This window comes from Suricata suricatta, chromosome 6 (genome assembly GCF_006229205.1).
Source record: "Suricata suricatta isolate VVHF042 chromosome 6, meerkat_22Aug2017_6uvM2_HiC, whole genome shotgun sequence".
In the NCBI taxonomy this organism is placed as follows: Eukaryota; Metazoa; Chordata; class Mammalia; order Carnivora; family Herpestidae; genus Suricata; species Suricata suricatta.
The window spans coordinates 147,403,825-147,420,067 of NC_043705.1; the positions used below are offsets into that span (position 1 = coordinate 147,403,825).

At 64.0% G+C, this 16,243-nt stretch overlaps 1 protein-coding gene across 3 annotated transcripts in view; it reads left to right on the top strand.

The window, feature by feature from the left end:
- TPPP (tubulin polymerization promoting protein) overlaps positions 1 to 15,939 on the top strand; it is a 25,628-nt gene extending 9,689 nt beyond the window's left edge. Inside the window, exons 2-5 of one of the 3 annotated variants that reach the window (XM_029941118.1) lie at positions 2,950 to 3,270; positions 11,331 to 11,484; positions 11,635 to 11,719; positions 14,703 to 15,939. In XM_029941118.1, the coding sequence (XP_029796978.1) occupies positions 2,954 to 3,270; positions 11,331 to 11,484; positions 11,635 to 11,719; positions 14,703 to 15,076 (930 nt within the window). In that variant the 5' untranslated portion in view covers positions 2,950 to 2,953 and the 3' untranslated portion in view covers positions 15,077 to 15,939. Of the gene's footprint in view, positions 1 to 2,949; positions 3,271 to 11,330; positions 11,485 to 11,634; positions 12,654 to 14,702 lie in introns of those variants that run through there. The other 2 variants (XM_029941119.1, XM_029941120.1) reach the window with 2 other exon arrangements.
- Positions 15,940 to 16,243: the final 304 nt, after the last annotated feature.

Below are 16,243 nucleotides of genomic sequence, written 5' to 3' on the forward strand. Positions count from 1 at the left end.
CTGGCCCTGCTCACAGGCACACCTGCTCCTGCTCACGGGCACACCTGGCCCTGCTCACGGACACACCTGGCCCTGCTATGGGCACACCTGGCCCTGCTCATGGGCACACCTGCTCCTGCTCACGGGCACACCTGGCCCTGCTCACGGGCACACCTGGCCCTGCTCACGGACACACCTGCTCCTGCTCACGGGCACACCTGCTCCTGCTCACGGGCACACCTGGCCCTGCTCACGGGCACACCTGGCCCTGCTCACAGAGACACCTGGCCCTGCTATGGGCACACTTGGCCCTGCTCACGGGCACACCTGGCCCTGCTCACGGGCACACCTGGCCCTGCTCACGGACACACCTGGCCCTGCTACGGGCACACCTGGACCTGCTCATAGGCACACCTGCTGCAGTTGCAGGAACCGCTAACAGGGATTTCCAGTGCTCCTGGTCAGGATTTCTGTGTGCTGATGTCCATGTGGCAGCTGACAGTGATCTGTCAGGGTCTGTCCTGTGTCACCTTTTTTGTAAGTTTTGCCTCAGGCAGGGTGTAAGGAGGTTGCCAGGGAGAGGCATTCTGAAATGGAACCTTGTTCATTTTGGAAATGGGAGGCCTTGGCCTGGTGCCTCTTGAGGCCTCGATGGCCAAGGACACCACACGGTGTCTGAGAGACAGCCTTTCCTGGCGGTGGGAGGAGCCGTGTCCGGCAGACACCGGGGGTCAGGCCTGGCCAGGGGTGTTGGGGCCACTGCAGGCCCGCCCTCGGGCCCCTCCTCCCCCTCTGTCTGTAATTCCACACCTCACCAAGCCCTTCTTTGAAAAAGCAAACCCGGGGCACCTGGGTGGCTCAGTTGGTTAAGCGTCCGACTTCGGCCCAGGTCATGATCTCATGGTTTGTGGGTCCGAGCCCCGCGTTGGGCTCTGTGCTGACAGTTCAGAGCCTGAAGCTTGCTTCAGATTCTCTGTCTCTGTCTCTCTACCCCTCTCCTGCTCGTGGTCTGTCTGTGTCTCTCTCTCTCTCTCAAAAATAAATAAACATTAAAAAAAGAAAGAAAACAAAGAAAATGCAAACCCAGTAACACAGTCTGTCCCCAGACCCAGCGTGGGCACTTGTCACCTCCCTGCCCCTGACTCCTCCGGCTCAGGGGGATTGCTCACATGAGACCTCGGTGCTCCTGCCCCAGCCCCTCTCCCTCCCCCTCCTGCTTTCCTCCTGCTCTTCCCCAGGCACCCCTTCTCTCCCCACCTACACCCCCTGCCTGGGGCCCCTGAGGCCAGCAGCAGCGGGGGCCGAGGGCGCTCAGCCCGTCCGTTGTGGGCCCGACGCTGGCGATGCCGAGTGCAGCTCAGAGATGCTGCACACCAAGTGCCCCAGCTCTGCTCACGTCCCCCCAGCCCCTTGAGCTCACATCTTCCCAGTCCCCCTGCGTGCTCACTTCCTCCCTATACTCACTTCCTCCTCGCCCCCCCACTCCCCTCCCACTCACTTCCTCCCCCCCTCCCCCCCCCACCGCTTCCTTCCATCCCCTAGATTCTTACACACCCAAACAGTATGAGGTCTTTTCTGGAAAGCCGGGGAGGTCTCGCAGAGACCTGGGGCTCTGGGGCTTTCCTGAGCTGAGCTGCGGGAGGTCCTCGCATGGAGGGAGTGGGCTGGGCGTTCGGACCACCGGGCCTCTGGCCAGCCAGAGTGACCCCCGGTCATCCCGTACCTGGTACCTAGTCACACCTGTCGGGCCCCCACCCCCACCGTGTGCTGATTTGTGCCTCGTAAGGGTTCCCCTCAGGTGACAGGAGCCCTGTGTGCAGGTCCTTGGCACGGAAGGACCTCTCGGGACAGCTCCGTATTCCAGTAAACCCTGGGGGGCTCTCAGGCTGTAAAATCGGATCGCATCATTAGTACATCGTATAGCACCTGGTTCATCAAAGGATAGAAAAGGACACGCAGACGCACGTGGCTCCTCCTCCCTCAGCCCCGAGAAGCTCCTGTTTCAAAGAAATGGGGGCAGCGCCTGGGTGGCGCCTGGCCTCTGCCGGGCCCCTCCGCGGCGGGCACTCACGCGCCAGGCGCCCAGATCCCTGACCCTGGGCGGGCCTGCGGGCCGGGAGGCTCTGCTGGGGCGAGTCACAGGGGACCGGGCTGTCCTGTGTGCGCCGCCTGGAGGGAGGGCAGGGCCGCAGGGCTTTGCTGACCGCAGGCGCGTGTCACTCTGGCCTCTGGGCGCTCGCCGAACTGAGGACTCGTGCACACACTGGCTGACCCGGACTCTGCGTGTGCTGGGGCGTGGGGGGGGCACTCCGCTCTTGCTGAGCCCCTGGGGCACGGATGGCCACCAGCTGCTTCTCTGCCAGGTGACTTCTGGGGACTCAGCACACACCTGGGTGGGGCTTGGACGTCTCCGGCTCCTGTCTGGGCCACCAGCTGTGACACAGGGAGGGGGCCCCACAGGGACCCACTGGCCTTGGGGTCAGGCACCCCACAAAAGCAGAGACCTGTGGATAGGACAGTGCAGTCTCCACTGGGTTCCCAAATGAGGGTTCCACCTGTGGTCTCCACCCTGGGCCTCCGTGCGCCACGCTCCCTCCCCTGCCACGTGCCCCTGCTGGGGCTGCAGCCCGTGGTTCTGGGTCTCCCTCCCCATCAGCTGGCGGGTCCCTTGGGAAGATGTTGTTCCAGAGTCAAGCAGATATGGCCTGGGGAGGGGACGTGGGCACGGTGGCTGGCAGGGCAGTGACAGGAGGGGGAGTGAGCCCACAGGAGGCTGGAGTGGGTGCTTTCCGTAGGCCTGGACTGGGGACGGCTGGCGGGGGGCAGCACTGGGCGGGGCAGGGCCTGGCAGTGGCTCTACCGCTTTATGCCTGAGGGACCTGCCCCATCCTGGGCACCTGCCGTGCCCTGGGCGGCCGGTCTCCCGCCCCGTGGAAGTGCAGTGACCCCTTTCTCCCCTTCCTCCCCTAGCAGCATGGCTGACAGCAAGGCCAAGGCCGCCAAGGCCGCCAACAAGACACCCCCCAAGTCCCCAGGGGATCCCGCAAAGGACAGAGCGGCCAAGAGGCTGTCACTGGAGACAGAAGGTGCCGGTGAAGGGGCGGCCGCTGCGGCCCCAGAGCTCAGCGCCCTGGAGGAGGCCTTCCGGCGCTTTGCGGTGCATGGGGACACCAGGGCCACCGGGAAGGAGATGCATGGCAAGAACTGGTCGAAGCTGTGTAAGGATTGCCAGGTCATCGATGGGAAGAATGTGACTGTCACCGACGTGGACATCGTCTTCAGCAAAATCAAGTAAGTGCCCCCCCAGGCCTCGCACCCAGGACCCCCAGTGGGTGCCGTGCTCAGCGAGGAGGTGGGACGTGCCAGCGCCCCTGACCGTCCCTTGCGCCCCCACGGCTGCTTGGCGTCTAGCCACCTCTGCGTAGGGCACACTTTGGGAAAATAGCTTTATTTCCACTTCTTTCGGACACGCGTCTGTCTCAGTGTGATGCTCTAGCGGTGTGTCCCCCTGACCTGGGTATCTTCCGTGGATGGCCCTGCACCCTCCCCGGTTAGCAGCTGGGCTCCTCCGTGTCCCTAGCAGCTGTGGCTCCGTGTCACCAGAGTGACACGGTGGAAATGCCGTTGGGTGTGTCTCCTTCCAGGGAGTTTCCCTCCGGGCGAACCACTGGGGGCTGTCCTCGCGCCGACCTTCACCCCCAGAGCCGCGCGCGTGGCCTCTCCTGCAGGGCTGGCGGGTTGCAGAGGGGACTTGGCCTTTCTGGTCGCAGGGGAAGAGGTGGGACCAGTCAGGATTTAGGGTCCAAGCAGAGGCCCCGAGGAAACCCTGGCGGAGGGATTGGGGATTCTAGTGAGTACTCCATTCCCAAGACCCAAGGTCAGAGGGCAAGGGACAGGGCTGGGGTGTAGACAGGGTGCAGGAGACGGGGAGGAGGGGAAGAGAGGGTACAGGAGGAGGAGGAGAAGGGGGTGCAGGAAGGGGAGGTGCTCTGCGTTGGTTTGGGGAACCCAGGTGAAGCCCCGGGAAGAGATGTTCTGTCAGCAGTGTGGGGCCCGGAGCCCCCAGAGGCCCGGCGTCCCTGCCCCTTGGTCCTCTGACTTCTGCCGCGTCTGTGGGGCGGGCCTGGGCACTCGGCAGGTGGCAGGTGTGCACCGCAGGCCTCCTGGGTCCGTCATCGGCTCCCTGGTCTGTACAGCCCTCGTGCATAAGGGCCCCGGTCCCCAAACCTGGGGCTGACCGCCCCTCTGACTAGGCGTCCATGCAGCGTCACCTGAGCCCAAACGTCCATTCTGTCACCTTGTCCACCCCCCCCCACCTGTGGAGGCTGAGGAGATGGCCCGGGGGAGGAGCCAGTGTGCACACATCAGCCCCCCGCCTCTGCCCCCACTCACCTCCGTCCCTCTGACCTGGGCCCCCTGCTGCCGCCACCGTGTGCCCACCTGCTCTGTGCCTGGCTGGGTGCTCCGGCCCCACCTCCCCCGCGCGTCTTGGACTTCACTGTCCGTATGGGGTTCAGCTGGGTGGGGCTTTACGCCTGGGCTGTGCCGGGCCTCCTGGTCTCACGGGCACACTGCCCTCGGCCTGAGCCTCCGGGCTGTCCCCTGCCCATCGCCCCTGCTCACAGACCTGCTGGGCCCTGACTTGTGCTGTCCACCTCCTCACCGAGGCCCAGCCCACCTGAGCCCCTGCGTGGCTGGGGGGTGGGTTCCCGACCTCTCTTGCCGCGTCCCTGGGGCACTTCTAGGCCCTCCTCAGCTACACGCTGCCCCTGGGGATGAAAAGCTGTGTGCTACTGAGCTGGGTCTCCCGATCCCCAGGGCCACCCTCACAGAGCAGGGACCAGACTCTGGAAGCCTCTGGGAGGTGTGGCCTCAGGGTCCAAGGACACTCCCAAGAGGGTGGGGGAGGGCCACCTCAGCCCAGAAGGTGATAAAATGTTCCTAATTGGCGCCCATCAGGGAGGGGCCCGGTAGAGCTGCATCTTGGTTCTTTCCCCCCGTGTCTCCAAGCTGGGGGCTCCAGGACCTTTGGGGACCAGGGAGCCGCACAGAGCCTGCCTCCACCCACTGCCTGGGACGTCTGTCTGGCAGCCGACAGGGACCAGCCCTCTGTGTCCCCACCTGGGGGTCTGCACATTTGCTGTCCTCGTGGCCCCCGGGATTGTGGCCAAGGGGACTGAGCTCTGACTTCTGAGATGCCGCAGGCAGCGGGGCCCGGGTTCCAGCCTGAGGCGCTGCGTCCTCCGCCGGGGCGCAGGGGGCCTGGCCTGCCTGCTGTCCTTCTTCCCGGGACAGTTGCCATGGCCAGCCCATCTCGGGCATGCGGTGTTGCTGGCTGACCCCCATGGTCTGACCAGAGCCCACGGCGGCCTCAGAGGTGTCTCTGGCACAAAGCTCGTCCAATGGAGCAGCCGCACTCCTGCACCCCATCCGCGAGCGGGAAGCGAGGGCCGCTGTGTTTAGCGCACGCTCACACTCCTGGGCGGGGTGGGGGGGGACAGGAGCCCTGGGGGGCTCACGTGTCCTTAGCTGGGGGGCAGGAACTCTGACAAGGCCCAGCATGGCCCCTCTGTTTTCCTCCCTGGGTGTGTTCTCCAGGCCTTTAGCATTGACCTTGGGAAACCCCACTCATCCAGGAGACATGGGCAGGCCCAGGAGCGGAGGAACCTGAGCCGTGTCCCTTGGGGAGGGTTTCAACTGGGCTGGGACGTCGCAGCAAGTGGCACGTCCAACGGTCCCACACCCTCAGCTGGCCCGGACATCAGGGGTCCCACGCGCTCGGGGGGGCCCGGGCGTCCCTGCATGTGTGCGCACCCATGCACACACTTGCAGTCACAGGTAGAACTCGGGCTCTCCACGCCCTTGGGGGTGGGGAGGTGGCTCATTCCGAGGACAGGTGCAGAAGGCGTGGGCAGCCCCCCACCCAGGACACGGGTCCTTGTGGTGTGAGTGCCAGCAAGGGGAGCCCTCTGGTTGCAGCCCCTGTCCTGGGAGGCAGGGCCTCAGCCACTCCGACGCTTGGGGCCGAGGCTCAGCCCCTGGCTGCTGGGCACGGTGGGCTCCACACTGCAGGGCCCTGGCTCGCGTCTGGGGCATGCTCTGAGTGGGCAGTGGGGGCCCCAGCCCAGCAAGGGGTTGTGGTCATAACAGTCACACCAGCCTGTGGCAGCCCCCGGGGCCCCTACAAGGGAGCAGGTGCAGGCAGGGCCCACGCCCGGGTAGTCTGGCTGGTCACCTTGGGAGGCTGCAACGTGGGGCTCAGGTCTTGTCCCTGGAAGGGGAGGTGGATGATGTCCCGGGCGGGGTCGTGGGGTCCCAAGGGAGGGTTGCAGGGCCAGAGGACCCCGGGAGGCCCCAAGGAGCCTGTTTGAAGCGGTTTTCCTTTGGCCGTGTGCCGAGGGCGGTGTTGGGCCGAATGTGCACGCCCCGATCCACGGGGTCTGGGGTCACACTTGTTCCAGGTGGCATCCATGGCAGAAGCATCTCGGCCTCGTGGGAGCCACGGTCTCGGAGCCACAGCCTCTGCTGGTGGAGGAGAACCCGCCCTGTTTGCAGGCGGTTGCCATGGCTCTGCCGGCGGCGGCGCCAGCCCGGGGCATCTGCGGGCTTTGTTTAGGTCCTGTTGCCACGGCAGCGCTTGTTTGTTTTGATGTTACTATGTGTTAGATTTTAAACACATTTTTTGCAGCTCCACACCAGGTCTTGATTGAACACTATTGTTACCAAGACAAAGCCTCTTGCACCCTCTCCGCCCCAAGGGGCAGACCTCGGTCGGTCTGAAATATTAATTAATCCAGACTCGGTGTGCCCAGTACGAATGGCACCCTGACTGCCCCGCGCGGGAACCTTGGACCACGGCGTCCTCCCCGTCGCGTCTGCGTGCCTGGGGCGGGCGCGGGTGGAGGGCTGCCCGGCCCATGCGCACGCCTGTTTTGGGGGTGCCGTGTGTTCAGCGTGAGGGGCCATGTTTCCTGCAACATGATGCCGGCGTCTGAGTGTCATGTTAGGAAGAAGCAGCTTGGCAGGGCTCCCTGGGGCCTGTCGGCCACGGCCCCAGCCAGGACAGGGCCATGGCCCGGACCCGGTGGGACCTGTCCGTGGCAGGAAGTAGGGATAACAGCGCTGGCCTTTGGCACCTGCCGCCGGAACTCGGCACAGAAGTCCGGAGGGCGGATGGTGCCCTGCCAGCACCCCTGGGGGTGGGGCGCCCACGGGGAGGGGTGGGTGGAGCTGGCAGAGACCGCGAGCACAGGGCTCCCCTGTGCCGGGTCTGCCAGGCCCACATGACCCAGGCAGCGGGGTGAGGGTGGGCGTTCAGGGTCAGCAGCAGGGTCAGGACGGCCATGTGGCCGAGGCCTTCTGTGTGGGCCCTCTCCTGGCCCGAGACCGTGCAGGGACCCCGTGGCGGGCAGCCTGGTGCCTCCGGAATCAGGGAGCCCCTGGCACGTGGATGTGGATGTTGGGAGAGGATGACCTTCCCCGTTTCCTCGGAAACGGCTCCAGTGGCCTCCGTGGGTCCGTTTCATAGCCCACCCCCTGCCACAGCCAGGATGGCAATTAGCGGCACAGTTGTGGGCGGGGGTGATGACTGGAGCGCCCAGGGACCCGTCCCGCCCCTCACAGGGCCAGCCCAGCGCCAGGCGCCTGCACCGCCCCGGGCCCTGGGTGCAGCAAGCGCGTGAGCCTGGCTTTTTCCTACTTGGGGGAAGAGTTGGGGCCACAGCTGCCCCTGCAAGCAGGGCAGGGCTCCCGTGCGGCCCCTCCCGCCCCACAGCCTCCCGCCGTCCCCTGGACCCTGACAGGCAGGTTGGGCAGCAGCACCGGGGAGCCCTGGGCAGGAGCAGGGGGGCCGCCGTCTGCCAGAAAGGTCTGACTTCAGTTGGTAGTCCTCTTTTTTTTTTAAAGTTTATTTTTTGACAGAGAGAAAGAGGGGGGCGGGGATGAGAGAATGAGGGAGCACAGGGGAGGGGCAGAGAGAGAACAGAGGATCACAAGCAGGCTCTGTGCTGTCAACACAGAGCCTGACACCAGGCTCGAACTCATGAACCGTGAAACCATGACCTGAGCTCAAGTCAGACACTTAACTGAGGCCCCCGATCAGCGGCCCTCCTTGGGAATGGCATGCGATTGGAGTGGCTGGTCAGGCCTGGACCTGCTCCAGGTCAGGCGTGACGTGAGGGCATTGCCATGTCACAGCCATGACGAAAACTCCCCCAGGAGCCTGCTGCTCCTGCCAGCCCAAGGGAACGCCCCACAGGCCCCTCCTTCTCATCGAGCCTCATCAGGGCCTTAAGTGGCCCTCGACACCCCGCTTCCTGCCTGCCCTGGCGTCCTGGCCTTGGCTTTGCTGGTCGGGGCCGGGGGGGGGGGGGGGGGGGGGGGGGGGGGGGGGGGGGGGGGGGGGGGGGGGGGGGGGGGGGGGGGGGGGGGAGGGAGGAGGAGCTTTCTCCCACCCGCAAGCAGCAAGTTCTCTGTGATGACCCAGCACGCCAGCTGTCACCTCAAGAGAATCCTGATTCATGGAGGTGCTGGCACATTTCAGCCAGAAGCCCGGAGCCTTCCTGGTGGTGGCCCTGGAGGCACACTTGTCTGTTTTTGGAGGGCTGCACTAGCCCCCTGCCAGCCCCAGTGTCCCCGAGGTGGCCTTTGGCACTGGCAGGGTCAACCTCCTGCCCAGGCTGAGTTGGGCCTGGAGGCCTGGGGGACGCAGGGCTTGGGAAGCAAAATGAAACCCCAGCTCAGGGGGGCTCGTGTGTGACCAGTGACCCCGTGGCTTGCAGGCAGGGCGCTGGCCGGCCCGGCCTGGGCCCGGACGGGAGGGGCGTTCGGTGTGGGGACAGCCTCCAGCTCTGTGCACTCTGGAGAACAGGCTCACTGTCCAGTGAGCAGTGTAATGTGATCTGTGTCTCTGGGGAAGAGACTGGCATTGTCATTCGAGAATTTGCTGTGGATGGCTCTCTGCGGCAGGGCGCCGGGTCCCCCTGGGGAAAACTCCCTGCTGGGCTGTCACGGTGGGGACACTTGGGGCCTTAGGCCTGTGTCCACCAGTCTGAATGCGGCCCTCTGACGGCAGCCTCTGCCAGCCACCCCCCACTCCCAGCTCAAGTGACTCACACTGGCAGTGCCTGGAGCCGCAGTGCCCAGAGAGGGCTGCGGGCTCGGGCGGCCAGGCACCCACATGCCACCCGGGAGGGCGTGCATAGGAGACAGGAGTGCCTTTGATGGTCCAGGACAAACAGGGCCTTGACCGGGCAGCAGGGCAGGGATCTCCATGCAGGGCGGCTGCTGTGGGAAACTTACCACCCAGGAAGGAGCCCTCCGATGGTTCCCTCAGAGGAACCTCAACGCTGGGTGGAGGTCGAGGCCGACTGCTTCAGGGGCAAAACCCACTGCCCCCCACTGGGTCTCAGGAGGCCCTGTGCCCACCATGCCACCAGCCCCTGCCATGCGGTCGTGGTCGGACCAGCGCCCGGGGACAGAAGGGGCATCTATGTTCCCAGTGCAGGCGCCCCCTGGGGGCTCAGGCTCCCCGGCCCCGCTCCCCGAATACAGGCTGCCAGATGGCATGTCGAGTGCCTCAGAGTCGGTGTGTGTGACCGTGGTGTGGTGTCCGTCCTGCATTGAGCCCAGGCTCGGGGGTTCGGAGCCGTAACTGCCAACCTGCCTCCCGAGCGGATGCCACGCCTGGGTGCCCAGCCAGCCGCCCACCCCTCCCGCTCTGACCATCTCGCTTCAGCCGCGCTGGGAGGACTCACCGTGCGGGGTTGGCGCCTCCCGCGCTCTGCGCTGGCCCCCAGGGGTCTCCTCAGCAGAGTCTGGTTCAGATATTTTCCCGTCTTCAGACTGGGTTTCCTCCTGGACGTTTGAAAAGCTGCCTCTTTACGGTGCGTGCGCGTGTCTTCTCCCATCTGTGGCTTGTTTTTGGACAAGTCCTCGGAATAGCATCTTTCCAAGGGCACGGCTTTAAAAATTTTGGTGAATTCCAATTCCTTTTTGTTTCTTTTATAGACTTTCTTGGTGTTTCTAAGAAATCTTGGCTTCACCCAAGGGCACAAAGCTTTTCTCTTAGGTATTCTTGCTGAGGTTTAGACAGGAGGACGACGGTCCGGAGTCCATGAGCAGAGCTGGGTCCCTGCGGCGCCCGCGTGGAGACGGCCCTCTCTCGGCTGGGCTGCCTGTGGGCGCGTCCTGGAGACCCTCCCCGTGGCTTCGTGGTGATCGTGCCTGTTCCGGGCCTTCTGCAGGGCCGCCCCGCTCGGGCCCCTGCTCCAATGGGGGGGGTCCCTGTGTGGCGGGCCCGCTCAGGTCCCTGCTCCGATGGGAGGGTCCCTGTGTGGCAGGGAGCTGCTCCCGCAGGGCTGCCCCGCTCAGGCCCCTGCTCCGATGGGGTGGTCCCTGTGCAGCGGGACCCGCTCAGGCCCCTGCACCGACAGGGGGTGGGGGGGGGGGAGTCCCTGTGTGGTGGGCCCCGCTCAGGCCCCTGCTCCGATGGGGGGGGTCCCTGTGCGGTGGGGAGCTGCTCCCGCAGGGCTGCCCCGCTCAGGCCCCTGCGCCGACGGGGGGTCCCTGTGTGGCGGGGAGCTGCACCCGCAGGGCCTCTTGTTCTAGAACACTGACAACTCACTCAGTGGATGAGCAGGAGAGATCCGGCAAAGTAGCAAAAATGGTTTTTAGTTAAAATTATAAAAGGTGCAGAGCCACTTTAGAACCTTCCTGAAATTCTGTGAGTGGCCTGTGGTGGGGAATGAACAGGGCTGCACCTGCCCCCAGCCCCCTTGCGCGCCCAGGCAGGGACAGCGGGGGTCCTGGATGCGGGGACAGGCCCTGGGCCCGCCTTGCTGGGCGCACTGGTGAGGCGGTCGCCCGGCCCTGTCCCTCTGTGATGCTGGGGACGCCGCGCCGGGTGGCCCCGGGTAGGGCTCGCCTCTGTGCAGTTCAGGTGGTATGAGCCTCTTGACCAGACTTTTCCCTCCTGCTCTGAGTGGACACCACACACACCCCATTTTAGAAACAGACAACAGCTCTGTTTCAGTGTCCAGTTCATAAAGGATGTGGTTCCTTTAAGCTTTTTTCCAAGACAATTTAGATTTGCTACTGTTGCCCATGGCAACTGACTGTTGGGCATAAACAGCGCACACCAGGGCAGGGGAGGGGCATATTCTGTATTTTAACCTTAGATTTGATTTCTGCTGTGGGAGAGGCGGGGGTTCCCCAAGGCCACTGGGCCCCGGGTGGGGCAGGGGTCCCCTGATGTCATCGGGTCCCTGGGCGGGGCTCCGGGGGCACCACGCGTGCGGCTGTGTGCTGGGGCGGGGGGCACCTGGCCAGGCCCTCAGTGCTCGCTCTCTCAGAGGGAAGTCCTGCCGGACCATCACATTCGAGCAGTTCAAGGAGGCGCTGGAAGAGCTCTCCAAGAAGAGATTCAAAGACAAGAGCAGCGAGGAGGCCGTCCGCGAGGTGCACAGGCTCGTCGAGGGCAAGGCCCCCATCATCTCAGGGGTGACGGTGAGCATGGCTGGCGGGGGCAGCCCATGGCATCCGGGGTGGGACCACAGAAGCGTCACCCCTGGGGCGGCTGACCCACCTGCCCACGGCCTCACGTGTCAGCTGGCCCCGTAGACTCACATGGCCGCACCCCTTTCTCTCCCCTTACAGAAGGCCATCTCGTCGCCCACTGTATCCCGGCTCACGGACACGACCAAGTTCACGGGCTCCCACAAGGAGCGCTTCGACCCATCAGGCAAGGGCAAGGGCAAGGCGGGCCGTGTGGACCTGGTGGACGACTCAGGCTACGTGCCGGGCTACAAGCACGCGGGCACCTATGACCAGAAGGTGCAGGGTGGCAAGTAGCCCGCCCAGGAGCGGCCCCTCCTGCCGGAGCCCACACCGCCTCACACTTCATTACATTCCTGCGCTCCCCGGGCAGAACTCAAGACTGGGGCCCGGGGGGCCACGGGGGTGGTCGTCAGGCCTCCTCCTGCCCGGGGCCTGGCGTGCTTCTCTGACCCCCAGGTGGGGCCCCCGAACTCACTGACCGTTTCTAACACACCTGCCTCGTCCAGTGCTGGCCGACAACACATGGCCTTTTCCAGAGCGTCTCCCAGGACCAGACCACACTAGCCACCTGACTTACAGGCGAAAGGGGCCTTTTCAAGGGGCCAGTGGGCCACGGGGGGTGAGCAGGATGGACCCTGTCAGAACTGTGCCACCTCCGGCCCTGGAGACCCCTTCCCGGAGCTTCAAGGGCAGCACGAGCTAACGCACTGACCAGCAGCCCCGAGAAATGAGGAGTGAGCTAACAGGACACCGTGCAGGTGTCAGGAAATGGGACAGGTGCCTGCATGTGCACACACACACCAATTCACGCACACCCATGCTCAGCCACCCACACGTACACACTCACGCTTGCGCATGCCACGTGCTCACACACACGTGCACACCCACATGTACACACGTGTAACTGGAGGCTGGTGAGCAAAGGAGGAAGGTGAGCCAGTGAAAGGAGCTCCTCAGTGGACCACAGGGACCTGCTTTGAAGCGCAGTGCTTGAAGCTGTCAAAATGGAAGCTGAGGACAAGATAGGCCACTTAGTTGTGTTTTTCTGAGAAGAAACTGGAGATGAGTTTGTTCCCAGAACGGGTCCGCGGAGAGTGAGAACACGGTTTCTGCCCTTTCTCCGCTGCCCCGTGTGTGTCTCTGGGTCAGGAGACCCTGCTGGCCGAGGCTCCCCGTGCAGGCGCTTTGCTGGCGTGGCGGGAGCTTCTGTTCGCGGGCCCCACTCTGAAGGCAGGGCCTCCGGGCTGTGGGTCCCCCTGTCCGCTCCCCTTTTGCTGGCACCTGGCTCAGAGTGTGGCGGCTCAGCCTCCAGGAGCCCCCCCACCCCCCCCGCCCCGCGAGTGCAGAGAACCACACAGCAGAGGCAGGCCCGCCGAGCGCCCCGAGGCCCAACAGCATTTGTTGGCATTTGGTTTCTCCATGAGGCTGGATGGGGGAGCCAAACGCTGGGGCTCTTGTCACAGTGGCTCCATGGGGACATGTCCCTTTGCAGAAGTGCAGCCAAGCCTGGCAAGTGACTGGTGGGGCCGTGTGGTTGTGGCGCTAGTCCTGGGAAAAGCCCACAGGAGCCTCAGGAAAATGCTTCTTGGAGCCCATCCATCCTGGCCACTGCTGTGTCCATGGCAGCGGGGCGTTGGGGGCACCCTTCTCCTGGGCACAGGTGGCTGAAATAAAGACCACCACCGTGGTGGCACACGCACCCACCTCCCTGTGCCCGAAGGGCATGCTGGTCGTCCCTGAAGCCGGGGATGGTCCTTGTCTGTGCAGTGGGGCTGGGGCCCGTGCGCCCGTCCAGCATGGCCCTCTGAAAGGACGTGGGCCTCCCACGGTGAGGCCTCAACCCATGGCTGGCAGTGGCCTTGCCAGCAGCTTCTTCCCGGTGCGTTAGCTCGGAGATGGGCTGCAGGCTTGGAGTCGCTTGTTAAGACAGGCACATCGCGGTCCCTAGTGTCTGCCTTGGCAATCCTGAACTGCCCGGCCAGGCCTGTCCACTCCATGGTGGGAAGGGCTGATGCGGGAGGAAGGACAAGCAGGCAGGCAGGACACAGGACCCCCAGGCTGGGCCTCTGCGAGGGTCCCGAGGCAAGGGGAGATCGCGGGGAGCGGGTCTGAAGGCAACGCTGAACGTGACCAGTGTTTCTCAACGAGCGGATCACAGCCAGATCCCGTCTGAGGCGGTGGGGCTCCTGCCAGAACACCTGGGTCCCCACTGTCAAGCAGCCGTGACACAGCACGGACGCTGGACTCCAGCAGGACCTGGGCCCTCGCAGAGTGCATGCCCCCGAGAGCCCCAGTGGCTCAGCCTGCATAGGGAATGGGTAGCCCCCCACCGGCCCTCCTCAGCCTCCCTCACCCCTGGAGGCCATGTCCTGTTGCCAGAGCAGGGTCTCCAGGCAAAACGGCCTCCCCAGGACTACCCCGGGAGACGGGTCTAAGCACGAGAAGCCACACATCTGCCTGCCCCCGGGGACCCCTGCCGGAGCGCCTTGCCCGGAGCGGGAGCCCCGTTCTCAGCGGAAGGCACCGGTGCTGGAAGCTGGCGGGGCCCAGTGCTCGCCTGTGACCAGTGTTTCCAGACGCGCTCCTGACCGTCCGAGCGGCACCTGCCCGCTGGGTTTGTGAATGGGACCCCTTGGCCGCCCGCCCCGTCCCACGGCAGGGGGTCTGGCGGCCGCTCAGGGGCTCCATCCTCCCCTGCTCGACCCCAAGGCCTCTTCAGATGGCGCCTTTCCCCGGTGGAGCCTGGACGACGCAGCGCCCCGTCAGGAAGGAGACTCCGTCACGAGGCTTCAGTGGTCACCATTCCATCATTTTAAAATCCTCTGTGAAATGTGTGGCTGCATGTGTGGCCCCTGCACACACAACACACACACACACACACACACACACACGCACGCACGCACACTCCTCTGTCGGTCTGAACACTGAGAACACACAGGCAGGTGTGTGTCATTGCTGCATGTTTGATGCACTGCCAATTAGCTTCTACTAACCGTGGTTACCCAGAAATCCAGCGTCTATCTGTGAGCGAGAGACTGCACAGCACGCAGGAGACAGGACCCGTTCTGCCGGGGGCGGGGGGGGGCGGCGCGCCGGCAGAGAGCTGGAGGGGGGTGCCTGACGCTGATCGCACCAGAACACGTATTTATTTCTATTTAATGTGACAGGACAGGCAACTAGGCGGCGGTCAGTAACACAGCTGGCGTTACCAGTGAAGTGCACATCACGTAAGTGCAGGATGTTATGGCAGAAGACACGTTTGTACTGGAGTATTTTCACACCTCTAGTGTCCCCAGTCCTCCGTTTGCGGCGGGTGAACACCGCAGCAGACGTGAGAAGCTGGGGAACGGTGCACGCAGGCGGCTCGCTGGCACCTGCCAGCATTGCTCCGTCCTGCGTCCCCGTGCTCCGAGCTCAGGACAGGCCTCGGGCGTCCCTCTGGCTGCTCGGCGGACAGGGCCTGTGGCAGCGGGCACGGCTCACGTCCCCAGCCCAGGCTGTTTCTGTGCCCGGCGGGGCCCGTCTGCTCAGGCAGGCATGACGGGCGGCTGCTCCGGGCCACGCCGCGTGGTGGTGTAGGAGGGGACACCTAACGTTTTCCCCATCCGGCCTTTACGGGAAGAGCGTGTGCCGGGGACCCAGCCCAGCCCTCTTCACACAGGCTGGCTGCTACCCCGTCCTGCAGCCCACACCCCATGGGACACCCTGTCACCACCCGCTCCGTGCAGGCCAGGAGGACAATTCAGCTGTACTGTGAAGCTCCCGATAGGCTAGAATGTCCTTCAAACACGGATCCCGAATAGCTCCCCCCACTGATTTACTACTGAGCACTGTGGAGCCTGGCGGCTCCGGGCCCAGCCTCTGTCCCCGGGCCTGCGGAGGGCATGGCCCCGGGCGGGCCGGGCAGTGCTCACCCTGAGCTTTGAGATGCTTTTTCTCTCCCTTTAGACTCTTGAAAACCCAACCAAGCCAAACAACAAAGGAAACCCGCACAACTTAAAAGAAACTTGAAAGGATCGTATACTACTAGTTTGTACTGAGTTTTTTCAGGAAAGGGAAATAAATTTATATATATATGCAATATATTTTTACACTGTTTTGTTACCATTAGGGAGTCCTGAGTGTATCACTTTATCGGTGTGATGGTAAAGTGGCGTCGACGTCTTGGGTGTTCTGACTCAGAGAGGCACGTCTGCTGGCATCTAAAAGGCGCACTCACCGGGGACACGTACGGGATCGGGGTGGTCCTCCCCTCCCTCCCCAGAGCGCGAGGCGCGGTGTCACCGTCAGAGCTGCTGTCAAGGCCTGGCTTGCTCGTGTCTGTCTGCATATCGCTCCCCCTGTGTCCGCTGTTAACACTGTGTGTCAAATTGGTAAAGTGACAAATAAAGGTGTTGGAATGTGGCTCTGTGGTCTTCCAGGTGCACTGTCTACACCAGCAGCCACACGGGCACGAGCATCTAACTCGGAGAGGCCGGGGGAGGGCCGAAGCCACAGCTCACAGGGCCGCACGTCACCTCCTCACGGGAGGAGCCTTGCTTCCTCGCGCAGACGGGGTGCTTCCTGCGTCGAGCGGAGTCCCGGGCTCGCTCTGATCGCTCCCTGGTGCAGCCCCGGACACAGCAATAGTTTGTGAAATGGGTTTCAAAAATGAAGATAAAGGCATTTTAAGGCCACAACGGGGAATTGCACGAGTGGAGATTAAACA